Source organism: Mercenaria mercenaria, chromosome 18 (assembly GCF_021730395.1).
Source record: "Mercenaria mercenaria strain notata chromosome 18, MADL_Memer_1, whole genome shotgun sequence".
In the NCBI taxonomy this organism is placed as follows: domain Eukaryota; kingdom Metazoa; phylum Mollusca; class Bivalvia; order Venerida; family Veneridae; genus Mercenaria; species Mercenaria mercenaria.
In genome coordinates, this window is record NC_069378.1 from 27,400,508 (window position 1) to 27,417,160 (window position 16,653).

Consider the following 16,653-nt stretch of genomic DNA (forward strand, 5'->3'; position numbering starts at 1 on the left):
TAACTGTCCTGTGATTTTCATGGTCACATGGTATTTGTGAAAGCAATGGTTAATGTAACACTAGGGGAGATAATCTTTACTGTGAGTTTGTGTTAAAACTAGAAATAACATTTCTGACTTACCAGCAATTACAAAAGATTTTGTATCTCGGAGTACTCCACTTGCAGCAGCACTATCTCCTCCGATAGCTGATGCTACACGTCGCAATTTCTGTCTACGTCTTGGAGGAGGTACGGGAGGTTTACCATGACGTCTCTCATGTATATACAGCTCCGACCGCACCCTGGTGATTGACATCTGCTTTGTTTGAACATCAATGTCCACAACCGGAAGAGCCCTGTTTTGATTAAAGAATGAAATCTGTAAGACATCATTGCAATATCCATCACAGTGCATGTTACCAATGATTTTAACTCGACTGACATGCAGTGCTGATCACTCAAACTTTACCTACCTGGTGACACTGCGCTTTCAAAATTATGTAATCGTACTCTGGGCTATTCTGAATACTTTTTGGTAAAATCATCTGAAATTGGACCCATATGAAAATATCCCTGGTTTAACTTCTTTGCATGGTATATGTGTGTGCAAGATCTTGTTGTTGTATTTTTTTGTTATTTTCAAGAAGGTGACAACAACAACCTCAGTTAAAACCAAAATCTAAGTTCATTTAGCCGAGAACACACACACCTTAGAATAAACATGGTTCTGAAATTAATTTGTAAAAAATATAGCACCGACTACAGCAGCCAGCCAAGAAGTTACAATCTGACTGCTTAAGGCATGTGACAGCTTAAACCTTACCCTACTAAATTTCAATAATGAATGTGTCCATCTTTCAATTTGGACTGTACCATTAACTGTTAAAAGGGGTGCTTACTAATAAGATACTGACTGAATTGCAAATAGTGCAGACCATGATCACACTGCATGGATGCAGGCTGATCTTGGTCTGCACTGGTCGCAGTGGCAGAATCACTTGCCGCCAGCAAGCTAAGGGTTAAGTTAAAATTAGAACAAAGTCTTATTGGGAAGCTAGTGCACTGGCCGCCTTAGACAGGTAGCTGTTTAATACAGGTGGCCAGTAAGGCAAGTTCAACTGTTAACTGGTTCCACCACTTTAGAGCAAACAATGCTTTAAAGAATAAAATTCATTTGTTGTACAAAGGAAGTTGCTCTGAATAGGTGAGTAAACTAAGAAATTCATCTATTGGAGAAGAATATGCCTGCCTTAACCCTTATCATGCTGGGCACGACTGATTCTGCCTTTGCGACCAGTGTAAATCATGATCAGCCTGCACATCCATGCAGTCTGATCATGATCTGCTGTGTTCACCATTCAATCCTTACCTTTTTGGTATGCACCCTTTTTAACAGTTAATGGTTCTGTCCAAATTGAAAGATGGAAAAGTTCCTTATAGAAATTTAGCAAGGTAAGGGTTAAAGAGAGGTGTTTGCTTTTCAGAGATGTCATTAACAGAGGTTTTATTGTACATAAAGTGTATCTAAAATAACTACCATTATGTTTATAGACAACAGGGCAAGAGATGACAAATGTATTGCTGAACAGTATTTACATACATTTCAAAATAAGCCTTCGAGGCGTATGTCGGTCCTGTCAGATCTGGTAACAACACTCCTGTCTTCTCTCTCGTGTTGTGTAAATTTTTATTGTAGGCCTTGGCATATGTTATAAACTCCTGCAAAATAGAAAACATGATTTATCTCATTGCCCATTTGTTTGGACTTCTATAATATAAAATGAAGACATAATTTCTGATTTACCTAATAAAAAAATCAGTTGTTTATTTTCAAAATATATATACTACCTAGGTTTCATTTTAATTTATCTGTAGGTCTGTACATCCACGAAGCCATCATAACTGTAGTGTTTGTTAGCAGTATTGATTAAAGTCACAATAAATATAGCTTTTTTACCATAAACATGAAAATTAAAAGCAGTATTTTCATGAAATACACTAAGCACCAGTACAAATCTATATTTTTGCAAATATTTATTTGTAACAGCATGTGTGCAGAAAAACAATAAATGTAGAATTACACTAGATGTTATTAGGTTTTATGACATACCAAAACAATTTCATTAATATGTAAATTTTTCCGCTTCACTGGAAGAGGACTACACTAGGTACACTTACCATATATAATATACTTCAGATGAGGACAAGCATCAAGGCAGACCCATAAACTTTCTGCATATCAGCTGCATGGCTTCCACAAAGGAAAGAATTAAAAAAAAAACAAAGCTCGTTTTTGAACCAATAGTATTGCTTTGGAGGGGTGGAAGTGAATCAATGTCAGCTTCCTTAAACACTCAGCAACTTGGTAAAAAAAACAAGAGCTGTCACTAATGGTGACAAATGCCCCCGCAGCACCTTTACCTTTGACCTGGTAACCCCAAAGTCAGGAGGGGTGGTGTACTCAATAAGTACTATCAGAATGTGAAGTCTGAAGGTCCTGGATGAAGTGATTCGCGAGTAAAGTGCCTTCATGCAAAAAGTTAACGTTGGCCCTTTTGACCGTGCCCTTTGACCTGGTGACCCCAAAGTCAATAGGGGTGGTGTACTCAATAAGTACTATCAGCATGTGAAGTTTGAAGGTCCTTGGTGCAGTGGTTCGCGAGTAAAGTGCCTTCATGCAAAAAGTTAACGTTAGCCCCTGTGACCTTGACCTTTAACCTGGTGACCCCAAAGTCAGTAGAGGTAGTGTACTCAATAAGTACTATCAGCATGTGAAGTTTGAAGGTCCTGGATGCAGTGGTTTGCAAGTAATGTGCCTTTATGCAAAAAGTTAACGTTGGCCCCTGTGACTCTGACCTTTGACCTGGTGACCCCAAAGACAGTAGGGGTGGTGTACTCAATAAGTACTATCAGCATGTGAAGTTTGAAGGTCCTGGGTGCAGTGGTTCGCGAGTAAAGTGCCTTCATGCAAAAAGTTAACGTTGGTTTCTGTGACCTTGACCTTTGACCTGGTGACCCCAAAGACAGTAGGGGTGGTATACTCAATAAGTACTATCAGCAGGTGAAGTTTGATGGTCCTGGATGCAGTGGTTCGCGAGTAAAGTGCCTTCATGCAAAAAGTTAACGTTGACCTCTGTGACCTTGACCTTTGACCTGGTGACCCCAAAGTCAATAGGGGTGGTGTACTCAATAAGTACTATCAGCATGTGAAGATTGAAGGTCCTGGATGCAGTGGTTCGCGAGTAAAGTGCCTTCATGCAAAAAGTTAAATTAGCCCCTGTGACATCGACCTTTGACCTGGTGACCCCAATGTCAGTAGGGGTGGTGTACTCAATAAGTACTATCAGCATGTGAAGTTTGAAGGTCCTGGGTGCAGTGGTTCGCGAGTAAAGTGCCTTCATGCAAAAAGTTAACGTTGTGACGAACAAACGAACGAACGAACGAACGGATGGACAGTTGAAAACTAATATGCCTCCCTTCGGGGGCATAAAAACAGTAAGTAAGCCCATTAGTCTTCATTGAGCTAAACATCATTCAAAAGCCTTACTTTCACCCTTACACTACTGTACCTGTGGTTTAAAAGCAGACACAATCCTACCTTATATATGGTCAGTGTCTTTGCATTGGCTTGCCATGTTAACGTTGTACCATTCTGGGTGTCTTTGGAGCTTGGTTTTACTTGACTCAGGATCTTACGGAAGCTTGTTGCCTGAGAGACGAGGTCGCGGTAGTCTACATCATCCTCGGTTTGGTCTGGTCTGAGCACCTGAACAGCTTCATTCATAAGTCTCATAAGATCTGCTTTCTGATTGGCTGATATACTGTAAAACTGTAATGTAAAATGTTTTCTGATTGGCTTAAATGCTGTAAAAGTAAAGATGCTATTTCTTTTTCAGAATGACTGATATACTATAGATATATCTGGACATGCCAACATGGATGAAGTGGTGCGGTGGTTATATGCTGGACTACAAAACCAGGGGTCATAAGTTTGACCTCTGTTTCTCCAACTAAGTTTTTCAGAACTAAGTCTTTCAGAATAGACTTTAAATCAAAGTAGTGTAGAGTGCTTTACACCTAGCATGTACAAGAACCAGGGAAGCTTCTGGAATTGGAGCACCTTCTGTATCTAGCACTATACTCCAAAATCTAATACAGTATAACTGAAAAAGTTCTGGAGGACTCGCCCATATGGGCAACCAGTGGTGACAATAATTAAATTTAAGCAGACATAATATAAATGATCTGCAGATCAAATATCCTTTCAAACTGTCATAGTTTATATATTTTTAAACAAAAATATGTCCAACATAAAGGACATTGAATTAATTCTCCTTGATGTATGGATATTTATCACTATTTTCATATTTCCAAAAACCAATACATCAAACTGGATACATTACCTTTGATGTAAGTTTATAAACTGAAGTAGGATGGATAAACAAATGACTGCTAATTTTTCTGTCAATAAAATCTATCTTTTTAGGTATTACAGACCTGTAGATATAGGCCATGCTTTGAAAAGCCAAAATTTTATATGTTAGTGGTCTCTGTGTGCAGGTAAGAATGTTCCATAAATATGTCAGCCAAGGCAGCAACACCATCCGACTGCTTAAGGCAGCTGGCCACTTAAGACAAGTTAAAATGAGAACAGAAAGTCCATATGAATTGTGAACTGACTGGCTGCTTAAGGACAGTGGCTGCTTAACACAGGTAGCTTCTGAGACAAGTTCATCCATGTATGAAACTATTAGTCTTTTAAAGTAAGGTGGTCTCTGTACACAGGTGATCTTCGACACAGGTTTGACCATATTTCAATGCCAGCCCTGTCTGGTTCTTAAAATTATTATCTTAACCCTACATACCTCTTTAACTGTAGTATCTTCAGCAGAAGATGTTAGATACTGTGTAAGCTGGGTTCTCAATCTTTTTAGAGTTGTCTCCCAGTTGACAACAAGCTGATCTTTGGCTCTATAATGTAAATAAACGAAAGTTTTTAGAGTACTAAGTAAATTAGTTCTCTGAAGGTTGGTGAACTATTAACCATTAAAAACACCCTAGGCCTTAGCTCACTGTCTTTATTTTGCAAGAGTAAGGCAGAAGCTATACATCATTCCTGACTAAAGGACTCTGAGGGTGGTAAAAGTATATTTTCAAATCTTTTAAATCTCTTTAAGAATGTCAAATTAATGGCCAAAAAAAGTATTTTCCTGACTGTATAAATTATGCAAATATCAGTTTTTATAATAAAATTTCAGAAATTTTAAAGAAAAACATGCAAGGAAATCTTGTTTTCATGCTAAGTAAGATATCATGAATGTTTTATAACAATCCATGAACAAATAAAGCAAACATTTTAATTTGACATTTTTTGGTGTCCAAAATGGCCAAAAAGCCTTGATACGGAAAAGGTAGATCAGACAGTAAAAAGAATCTGTTCCCTTTATGATAACAGGTTATCTGAAAGGATGACTCTTGTCTCACAGACACTTCTCTGATTGGAAAATACAACCAAGAAAAATGACCAGAGATATCTCTCAGGAACCTACCTATCTGCCTCAATGCATGCCTTCTTGTCTGGAGGTGGTATAACAAGAATAATTCCTGGAACCTCTGCCTCAGTACCATCTGTACATCGAATCTACAATATAATCAAAAGAGGTTTTGCGACCATTTCTATGTTCGATAAGGTGAAAACAATATTCTGACCTGTGTTTAGCTATTAACCCTTATCATGCTGGACATGACTGATTCTGCCATTGCGAGCAGTGTAGATCATGATCATGTGCAGTCTGATCATGATCTGCACTGTTCGCCATTCAGTCAGGTAATGGTACTGTCCAAACTGAAAGATGGATAAGTTTAGTATGGAAATTTAGCAGGGTAAGGGTTAACCAATTCCTTCTGATGGAGAAATTCCTCAACATATTAAGTAAAGCAATTACATTCTGTGAAATTATTCATTTTAACTGGGATACAACTTTGTAATTTTGAACAAAATGTCTCTATCTTGGGGATATAAATTTGTGGGTTGCTAATTTGAAGATAAAATAAATGGGAAATTCATTTGTTGTATGACATTCAATTTCTTGGTTTAAGGCAAGAAATATCACATAACGCATCATTAATTATGTGTGTGATATAGCAAGATTCATTTTCACAATTACTTGTAGTTGTTTTCCCTGGGAGTTAGATTTCAGATATTAACTTGTCAGTTTTCAATGTTACATAGGAAGCAACATACACGCTAAAGAAAATCCATCTGAAGAATATACAGTCAACTTCTTAAAAAGACTCCACTACTCCCTCACCAAGGCAGTCCCTTAATACAGCTTCGAGAGTATAATTACCACCACATGGAGGTACAGTGGTGCAAGGAGAGATCATCGGACTTCTGATCCAGGGATTGCGGGTTCAAATACTGGTGAAAATGGAGTATGACCATGATCTCAACAATCCCTAACCAAGATGGGCGTACTGGTCAAAATTCCAGGAAACGGTTATCATGCACAGATAATCTAAATTTTGAGAAGTCTCTCTACAACCTTTATAAAATAAACAGGTTTTAAGTTACCTGCCAGTTGTCTGAGTCTGTATTGTTCAGGATGATACATTCTTCCCCATCTTTCAAGGTCACCTGAACAAAAAAGAATAATAATAATATTTCTCCTCAGTCTGTGCAACATCAACAGTTTTGCCACCAGTAAATAAAATCAGTGACACCACTAGTAAGATGAACAAATCATGTTTACTAACATATGAATACCATATATGAGCCGTGCCATGACAAAACCAACATAGTGGCTTTGCGACCAGCATGGATCCAGACCAGCCTGCGCATCCGCGCAGTCTGGTCAGGATCCATGCTGTTCGCTAACAGTTTCTCCAATTCCAATAGGCTTTAAAAGCGAACAGCATGGAGCCTGACCAGACTGCGCGGATGCGCAGGCTGGTCTGGATCCATGCTGGTCGCACACCCACTATGTTGGTTTTCCCATGGCACGGCTCATATACTAAATCACTGATGTGTTTCTGTACAGGAAAAAAGTACCCTACAAAAGTTCCCTAAAAATTCATACACCTTTACAACAAATTTTGCTTAGATGTACAGTATTAGTTACAATTTATTTATTTATTCATTTTGTTGGGCTTAACGTCACACCAACACAATTATAGGTCATATGGTGACTATCCAGCTTTGATGGTGGAGGAAGACCCCAGGTGCCCCACTGTGCAATAATTCATCATGAGCGGGCACCTGGGCAGAACGACCTTCCGTAAGCCATCTGGATGGCTTGCTCACATTAGGAATTCAATGCCCAGAGTGAGGCTCAAACCACAACAATGAGTGGCAAGTGATTTGAAGTCAGCAACCTTAACCATTCAGCCATGGAGGCTCCTGTATCAGTTTACAAAGTAGAATGTTGCCAACAAAATGACACTCAGTGGAACAGATTTTTTATTAATTAACAGTGTATGCTATTGCCAGTGTAAACCATACTTGGGTCTGAATTCAATTTTTCCTACATTTCTGGATTTTTTGGAGGAACATGCCTTCCATTTTATCTTATTTTTATGATTCATATAAATAGAATGGCAGGCCTTTACGACATCAAGCTCTTAACTAATTATAAAATTGTAGTAAAGACCTCAAAATAAAATTTCAACTAAATTTACCTCTTGATGTTGGTAATCAACCAGTGCTCTCCCTTTGATGCCATACTCTTCAATATCTTTTCTTAAATGTATGGGGTACACTTCTTTACTTCTGTCATTGAGTTTTTCAACACGAGACTGGTAGTCCAGTAATCTATTTGTCACATCCTGTAAACAATGGAAACATAAAAATTCATGCCCATTATACAAAACATAAAAACTTATCTCAAAGAAACAAAAAGGGTATTTATGAAGCTTACATGTACATTATACCTTACAACTCTTGAGTATGAGAGCAAGTCAATCACTCTTAATGTTTGACTCTATTTGTACTATTCCTCTCATGTTCATAAATGTAAATCTTCATAGTTTTATTGCAGTACCAGGTTCTAGTGTTTATGCTCTTTTTTTTCATGTTCCTAGATCTGAACCAGGCCTGGTTAATCTTCATATCTTAATAAAGTTGCCTCCCTTTATGATTTACAAATTTAAGAGTTACCCACCCTTATATGTTTGATTATTGTAATAGGTTCTAGTGTTTCTACTCTTTCTCTCGAGTTTTGAGAACACAGCCAGGAAAGGTTAATCTGCATGTCTTAATGTAATAATAACCTCCCTTAAACACTTGAAGTATCAAGAGTTACCTACCCTAATATGTTTGATCATGGTACTAGGTTCCAGCGTTTCTACTCTTTCTCTCATGTTCTCAGAGTTCAGCCACGACAGGTAAATCTGCATATCCTCATACAGGTACTGCGAGTCATGGAAAAACTAGAAAATACAATAAATGACACGAAATTATTATTTTTCTAAAACAAGAAATCTACTGCTAAGTAGAAATCAATCCACCATCTTGAAATTATTTAGTTGATAAAATGAGGACATGAAACAGTCAAAAAAAAAAAAAATTAAGAGACCATTAAAAAAAAATTAAAGTAGTCTCTACATAATAAATGAGATAAATTTTAAAGATTTCATGAGTTTTCAAGTGGCAATACAACATTTGGTGTAGATCTTTCACTGCAAGGCACTATCAATGTATTTTGTGCTGAATCATGTTCTTGTGTTTTATGGCTCACAAATATACTGTGAAATCATTAATATTCATGGGGGACTAATTTTCGTGGATTTTGTGGTTGAGTCAATCCACGAAATTTAATCCCAACAAACAAGTAAAATTCCCATTCATTTTATGTTCAAAAGTTGAAATCCACGAATTCATATCCTCACGTTATTGCCGTTTTGACCAAAACCACAAAATTTCATGCCAACGAAATTAATGATTTAACAGTAGTTCAGGTCATAGGATGGCATTTCAACTTTTTTGGTGGAGTAAGACCCTTTAAGCCTTTTCAACCCTTACCATGCAGAATACAACTGATTCTGCCTTTGCGACCACTGTAGATCATGATCAGCCTGCACATCCATGCAGTCTGATCATGATCTGCACTGTTCGCTATTCATTCAGTATCTTTTTGGTAGGCACCACTTTTAACAGTTAATGGTACTGTCCAAATTGGAAGATGGACAAGTTTATTATAGAAATTTAGCAGGGAAAGGGTTAAGGAGTGTACGCCCATGTTGGTAGACCCATCAGCCTTCTGTAAGGCAAATGGAAGGCTTCCTGGCATGATGATCAAACCAGGGCTTGAACTTCTGAGATTATAGACAAGTGGCTGGAAGTCAATGAGCTTAACCACTAAGTCACAGAAGCCCCTGTCTCTGATTTAAATATATTTTTTTATTTATAACATTTCTATCTACACAGTGCAGCAGCTGTAAAGTGTCCACATGCATGTTTGTTTACAGTGTTTCTAGCTAATCAATACATGCCTATAAATAATGCGATACAAACAATATCACGTTTTCCATCATTCTCATTTCAACCAGTTTGTTTTTTTGTGGTTGCCATGGTAATGAAACTCTCAGAATGCTCTCCATTACATTTTAATCTATACTAGTACACTTATAAAGCCTGAACCATACTTGATTCATGTTTACCTAAAAAAATTGGAAAAACAGTACTGGTAATATATAAGGTACACAGTCTCAACCCCAACTGGGCTCAAACCCAAAACCTGCATCAGTGGCCACAATCAGAACCACTACACCACCAGTCTCCTGTGTTTGTGTCTGCTAGTTGCTCTTGTCCTGTCAATGCTGTTTCAATTTTCTGCATCATGGCTTAATACATACAATGTAGAGATTTTCCAATTCAAGGTCCCACCAACAGGGGGTTTCATTTTGAGGCAAGGATGGAGATTCCCCCCTGACATTGCAGTCTGAAGCCACACCTACTTTTCCCAAAGAAAGTGCAGTTTTAAATGGGAAGACCTCCCAGACCCCCTTCAACTTTACAACTTCAATATTTAACCATACAAATTCTACTTCAATAATTAATGAAACCCCTGGCCATTGCCATTACTAAAATTGAAACATCATTGCCAGGACAACAGCAGCTAACAGAAACAAACACAGGAGACTAGTGGTTTAGTTGTTAAGAATGTGCCTCAGAGTGTCACCAATTAAGTTAATTAAAACTTAACTGGTAATATTCTGAGGCATTTGCTCACTGTATCTCCATGCATCTAGCTTCAGGTTCTAATATACTGTGAACTCATTTAATTTCGTGGGCATGAAATTTCGTGGTTTTGGTCAAAGCGACAATTTCGTGGGGATATGAATTCGTGGATTACAACTTTTGAACAGAAAGCAAATGGGGATTTTACTTGTTCATTGGGATTAAATTTCGTGGATTGACTCAACCACGAAATCCACGAAAATTAGTCCACCACGAATATTAATGATTTCACAGTAATTTATTTTGGTGATATACTGAGAAATTGGCCAGGTGTACATCTTGGTGTCCAGCCACATTCCCAACTTAACTTGCTGAGTGATAATCGGTGAATCTCCACGCATTTAGCCACAGTTCACAATTTAACTTACTTGGTGATATTCAGAAGCATTTGCTAGGTGAATCTCCATGCATCTAGCCACAGTTCCTAGCCAATTCCAACTCTTCCTAAGTGTGTATACACAGTCCTGAAAGTCATTTGCAAAAAGAATAAAATGACTAAATCACAAATAGCAATTTTCAACAGAAATGCCCTATGGAAGGTTCTCAACAAAGAAATTTGCTAAAACATCAAAAGACAACTAAAGGGACACAGCTGATATTTCTCTTTAACTGAAATATCGTTGAAGTTTGCATTAGAAATCAATCATTACTGGATTGGGACACCATACTGCACAGTAAGAATTTAATCTAACTGTAAACAGACACATCTACTTAAACAAAGACCTTCTCAAGATATTACTAACACACTCAAATTTCTGCACTGGAGGTCTGGAGTTGGGATGTGTGTGTATATGTTAGCTTATTTACTGTTGCACTCGGTAGCTCTCATGCCGGACTCCTCCAGAAGATTGTTAGTTTTTTTTAGGAAGGATAGTGCAAAGATAAGAAGACACTCCAATTCTAGAAAATTCCTTAGTTTCTTAGCTTGCTAGGTGTAAAGCACCCATATATGGGACTCTGATCCCAATTTAGGTAATCATAAATCTCAATTGGCGGAGTGGGGAATTAAAATCGCCCCCCCATGGTTCTGTAGTCAGATAATGTTACCATTGGACCACTGCATCTGCCCTAGGCATTCAAATCCCTGCATGATTGTTGCTTAAACTGATTAATTATGCAGACATACAGTACGTAAGTCTAGGATACAGTTATTAATTATAGGAAACAACCATAATTCTAGGATGCAGTCATCAAGTCTAGGAAACTATCATGAACCCAGGATGCAATCAGCAACTCAAGGATGTAGTCACCAAGTCTAGGACACAGTCATTAAAGTCTAGATCACAGTCATCATGTCTTTGATGCAGTCATCATCATACCTAACCTCTTATTACAATTTAGACCTGAAGATGACATTAGTATGAAAAACTAAACATTAAGACAGAACATTTACCCTATGCATTCTAGATGAGTTTTCCATATGTTCTCTCCGATATATACTGTCGAAAACTCCTCTCCTCTCTGTGAGGTATAGTGCTCTCTCTTCAAACTCGGTTTGTACATTCTGTAAGAATAAAACATATTAAAATTTGCATGTTTACAAAATGATAAAAGCACATGTGATTTAATCTAGTTAACACAACAAAGAGATTATATTTCCAGTAGCATAATTCTGTGCGACACATTTGAAGTCATATACATTTTTTGAAAACAATATATTAAATTTGGTTCTTGCAAGTCTTGTAGGTAAAAACGTGGAAAAATCTAGTTGCACTACTTTTTGGTTGCTACAATTAGACTGATGTGACATCAATACCGCATCAAATTTTACTGTTTTGGCCTAATATGGCTACTTTGTGGGGTTTCTTGACATAAAATGAAAGGGAATTTTTCTTATTTTCTGGGATTCACTTTTAATTTGTGGATAGACTAAACCACGAATTCCACAAAAAGTAGTCCCTCCCTAATTTAATGATACATGAATATTTAAATAATAAATTGATTTCACAGTCTTAGCCTGTGTTATTAAAAATAAACATTGCTTGTCATAATGGAATTCAAAATAAGCAATCAAAAATATATTTTTCATAATGAGAAAAAAAAGGAACTGGCTGTCTAACAAGGAGAAAAGTCTGATTCATTTAATTTTTTGCTGATGAGACTACATGAGCCTCAAAATATTTCTGTGATATTTTTTTCACAAAATTATGTTTCACACAATTAATTTTGAAAAAAATTCTACCTGATTTAACATTTGCTGAAATGTTTACCAGCAATTAAAAACATTTAACACAAAATTTTCTTTAAGTTAAAATTCAGGTGAAAAGTGGGGTATGAACAACTACACAATCACTTTCTTGGCCAGACTGTACAAACATCTAGTACATTATATCAATAACATATTTTCAAAACTCATGCAACATGTCATTACATTGCACTCCCTGTTATTGTAGCATTCACTACATTTCTGCAGTTTGTTTATGTCTAATCAATTACTTAGGACTGACTCTCGATCAATTTTACTATCAGTTAAAGTTACAAAACACTAGACCATCCTACCACCTACATTAATTAAAACGAAAACTCAGGACACGTAAATAATCAATTGAAAGGTGTAATATTCAATGATGTAATCTTTAATTTAACATGTTCCACTGCATTTCAATTGAAAATATATGTTTGAAAAGTATAATTGGCTTTTGAAATCAACATTACATTTGCTCCATATTTTGTCTACTTAAAAAAAAATCCGAATTTGATTCTATCTTAAAGAATTTTAACCATTTATGTCAAATATAATTACAAGGTTCATATACTTGTCAATATCACCATATGCTTAGTAAATATAACAATGTCATGTTAAAGATTGTCAATTGTTAAGACTCAGTGCCCTCTGGAGTTTGACCACCCAGAAATGTGCCTCAGGGCAAGCTCTTTTCTCCTATTTATGAATAAAAAACAAGTATCTGGCTGAGGTTGCTTGTCTGACCAGAAATTGGCCATTTTTGAGTCAGTGGTCGGTGACTACTGGTTCAACTAAGCTTAAGTCAACAGAGCCAATGGTGATGTCTCAGAATTGCCAAGACCGGCTTAACTGATGCCACTTGATCACTAAATTTGCAACTAAACATATACAGGAGACATGAGTAAATATGTACTGTACAATATGTCTAATGCATCACAGTGACCTTTAGTCTGAAGGACCCTCACTGAACTTAAATTGTATGGAAGCAAACTTTAACTATTTCTTAAGTGGCCTTTGAAGCCGATTGGTTATCACTGCAGATTTCACACCACTTGGTTTAAGCCCAGCTCCAGTTGTACAGCTGGCTTACAATTACTCAGGTAATCTCCTGTGCTTGTAATAATGGCTGCGTGGCCATCTAGGAAGTGACAAAATGGCACAAACTGTGTCAGCGAGACTTTACCGAACCAAAACAAAAAACAAAACAAATCTTCCTCCCTAGCTAAGTGCCTTAAGCACTTGAGTGCTATGAATGAAATTCTAAATGTACAGATTTGCTTATACAAGCTTTTCATTGTAAAAGGCCAAATAAAAACATCGCAATAAAATCCTTTTACGACTTCGTAAAACCTCAAAATGTATGTATTCTATATTTACGTTAATACTTACTTTGCAACACTTCATGAAAGTTTTAAAGTAAATGACACATGTAGCGTAAAAAAACCTTTTGAAGAAAACACTCAAAGTGTAAAAAGTTAAACAACTTTTATGAGTGGTATTTAAATAACTTATTTTCACATATGATCTAAAAGCAATCTTCTTTATAAATGATTATGCATATTTTAAGATGACATGAAGATATGACTACACAGTAGTTGAGCACAGGCTGGTTTCAAAACAAAAATAATGGTTATTATACAAAATTTGATATATGTTGACCTTCTGTAGTTGTACCAGCATACAAAATTGTGACATTTTTTCTATTGTTTCATACTTTATATTAGTATTTCAGTTATGCAACCATTAGTTGACCTAACTAGTCTTTTTTTGATTCTATGCCAGTATGAACTTTTTCTCTGTAAGTAACTGACAACTTCACCACAGAAATCAAAGGAGGAGGACAAGATTAGTGACCTTGACGGACATTATCCACTTCTGTCAAATTGTTGGTGAGAACAACTGCCACTCAAGACCAACATACTTAATTCTTCCTCTCACCTTACAGTCTTATGACAGAGCAAACCGATTTTGTCATATGAATAAAACTGGTTATTGGTAACATATTTTTTTTTCTTATTTGGTGAAGAAAACAGTTCTGTTTATTTCAATATACCGGTAATTTTTCTTCTCACTTGGATAGGTAGCAAGTTCACGCATTGATAATATTGTCAAGGTTAATGACTTTGTACATGAAATAAGAAAGATGATTTATTCAAAGCCCACCACATGAGCAAATTATATAATAATATTATGAGCCACACCTTGAGAAAACCAACATAGTGCATTTACAACCAGCATGGATCCAGACCAGCCTGCTCACCCGTGCAGTCTGGTCAGGATCCATACTGTTCCCTTTCAAACCCTATTGCAATTAGAGAAATTGTATGCGCAGGCTGGTCTGGATCCATGCTGGTCACAAATGCACTATGTTGGTTTTCTCATGGTGCGGCTCATATCTACATTTTTAACTAAAACATGGCTAAAAGGGTTTAGAAAATATATTTGCATATTAATGGTCGCATTATGAAATGATTATGATCTTGAAAAACAGACACAGCACAACTTAGGATCAGTTTCTCATTATACTTGTATTGATTATATATTATCAGAATGGTTTTACCACCTATTCACTGTTTTATGGCATTCAAAAATAATGACTATAGCTGCATTCACTTATAATTCATCGCAATCTTTCCATTTACACGAATACACAATATTCTGGATTCTTTCCTTTTCATTGACCTGCCTATTCTGACTGTACATTATAATGAAAGCTTAAGATTTATATGAACGCTGTTGTGCGAAAACCAACGTTTAGGGCTTTGCCACGAGCTAGAGTCCAGATCAGTGCACATTCGTACTGTTCATTTATCATTTTTAACCCTTAGCCTGCTGCAGGCGAATTTAACAGCCTTTGCAAACAGCTTGGAACCAGATCAGACGCCGATTAAATCGGCGTCTGATCAGGTTCCAAGCTGTTTGCTACTCTGACAATATTTCTTCCAATTTTGGAGCAAATTGAATGAACTTTGCAATTTTAGCAGACGACATTTCCAGCAGACGACAATTTATCTAGCATGCTAAAGGTTAAGTGATCAGCAAACAGTATGGAACCAGATCAGAATACACAGATATGCGTGCTGATCTCGATCCTGGATAGCAAGCTTCGTAAGATTTTAATTCACAGCAAAATCATCATTAAGTTTAATGTAAAATTTCATGTGTACACGTAACAAGGATTTTGAAGGTTTAGGATAAAGTATAAGGAAATCTTTTTTTTTTTTTGGTTTGTTGGGATTTCATTTTCTAGACTGACAAGCACAACCACAAAGATATTTTCCCCCCCAATATCCTGGTATAAAACATCTGCAGTGGTTTAACTCCTGTATGAATTGTCTACTCAGTGCAGAATTATTGTAAATGTGTACAAATAAAGCTGCAGATAAGATACTTTAGCACTTAAAAAACAAAATTAGTTGTTTTTTTTACACATTTACAAACCTGAAAGAGATTCTCGACTTCACTGACATACAGGACTGACTCCAAACATCGCTTCTTCTGTAGAGCTTGGTCCTGAAATAAATAAAGACAGTACATGCATATACTGCATCTTCAAGAAAAGATTTCACTACAAGGTGACCTATGACCCCAGTGACCTTCACCTTGGAGGTCCAGACTTTTGCTTGCAACACATCTACTTGTCATGCTTAACATTCTGTGTAAAGTTTCATTATTCCCTTGAATCATTTTAAAAGTTTTAGCCAAGAGCCTGGGCCATGAACTGTTTTTAATGGGAGACTAATGACAAAAAGTTCATGAACATACTGATGGAGAGGGAGGAGATTGGCACAAAAACATTTAGATAAACATTATGTGTTTTTCCCTCTGTATCTTTTAACAAAACAAGTGATACAAGTTACACAATGCTGTTTGCCAGTATCTTCTAATGGATAAAACAAAACATGAAAAAAAAAAAAGACACAAGTACGATAATGGATGGCCGAGAGCAAGCAATGAAAAACATGAAACAAATTATCCACTGTCTGATCTGGATGAGATGTTTTTGTCGAAGTACAGTCAAACTATTAAGACTTTCCGTCAAACCAGACAAACATTTTAAGTTGTTTGGGAAAGACATTGTTCAATGGAGACGGCCATTTAAACAGAAAATTACAATAAACATGTATAGATGAACTCAAGACACAAAATTTGTATGACAAAGAAGTTGGAGAAAATGAGAAAAAGATGAAGTTACAGCTTATGCCTATGACCTTTGAGGTCACAAAGAATGTGAAAGGGTCATGTGACTT

General features: G+C 36.6%; 1 protein-coding gene across 11 annotated transcripts in view; it reads right to left on the reverse strand.

The window, feature by feature from the left end:
• The window catches only part of LOC123537945 (dystonin-like), a 145,713-nt gene that overhangs the window by 106,780 nt on the left and 22,280 nt on the right, over positions 1-16,653 (reverse strand). For all 11 annotated transcript variants that reach the window (XM_053530506.1, XM_053530502.1, XM_053530499.1 and 8 more), the window contains 11 exons: positions 15,845-15,916; positions 11,612-11,722; positions 10,587-10,682; positions 8,286-8,408; positions 7,659-7,805; positions 6,556-6,618; positions 5,531-5,622; positions 4,847-4,952; positions 3,580-3,810; positions 1,582-1,700; positions 123-337 (listed from right to left, as the gene is read on the reverse strand). In XM_053530506.1, coding sequence (XP_053386481.1) covers positions 123-337; positions 1,582-1,700; positions 3,580-3,810; positions 4,847-4,952; positions 5,531-5,622; positions 6,556-6,618; positions 7,659-7,805; positions 8,286-8,408; positions 10,587-10,682; positions 11,612-11,722; positions 15,845-15,916 — 1,375 coding nt within the window. The remainder of the gene's footprint in view (positions 1-122; positions 338-1,581; positions 1,701-3,579; positions 3,811-4,846; positions 4,953-5,530; positions 5,623-6,555; positions 6,619-7,658; positions 7,806-8,285; positions 8,409-10,586; positions 10,683-11,611; positions 11,723-15,844; positions 15,917-16,653) is intronic.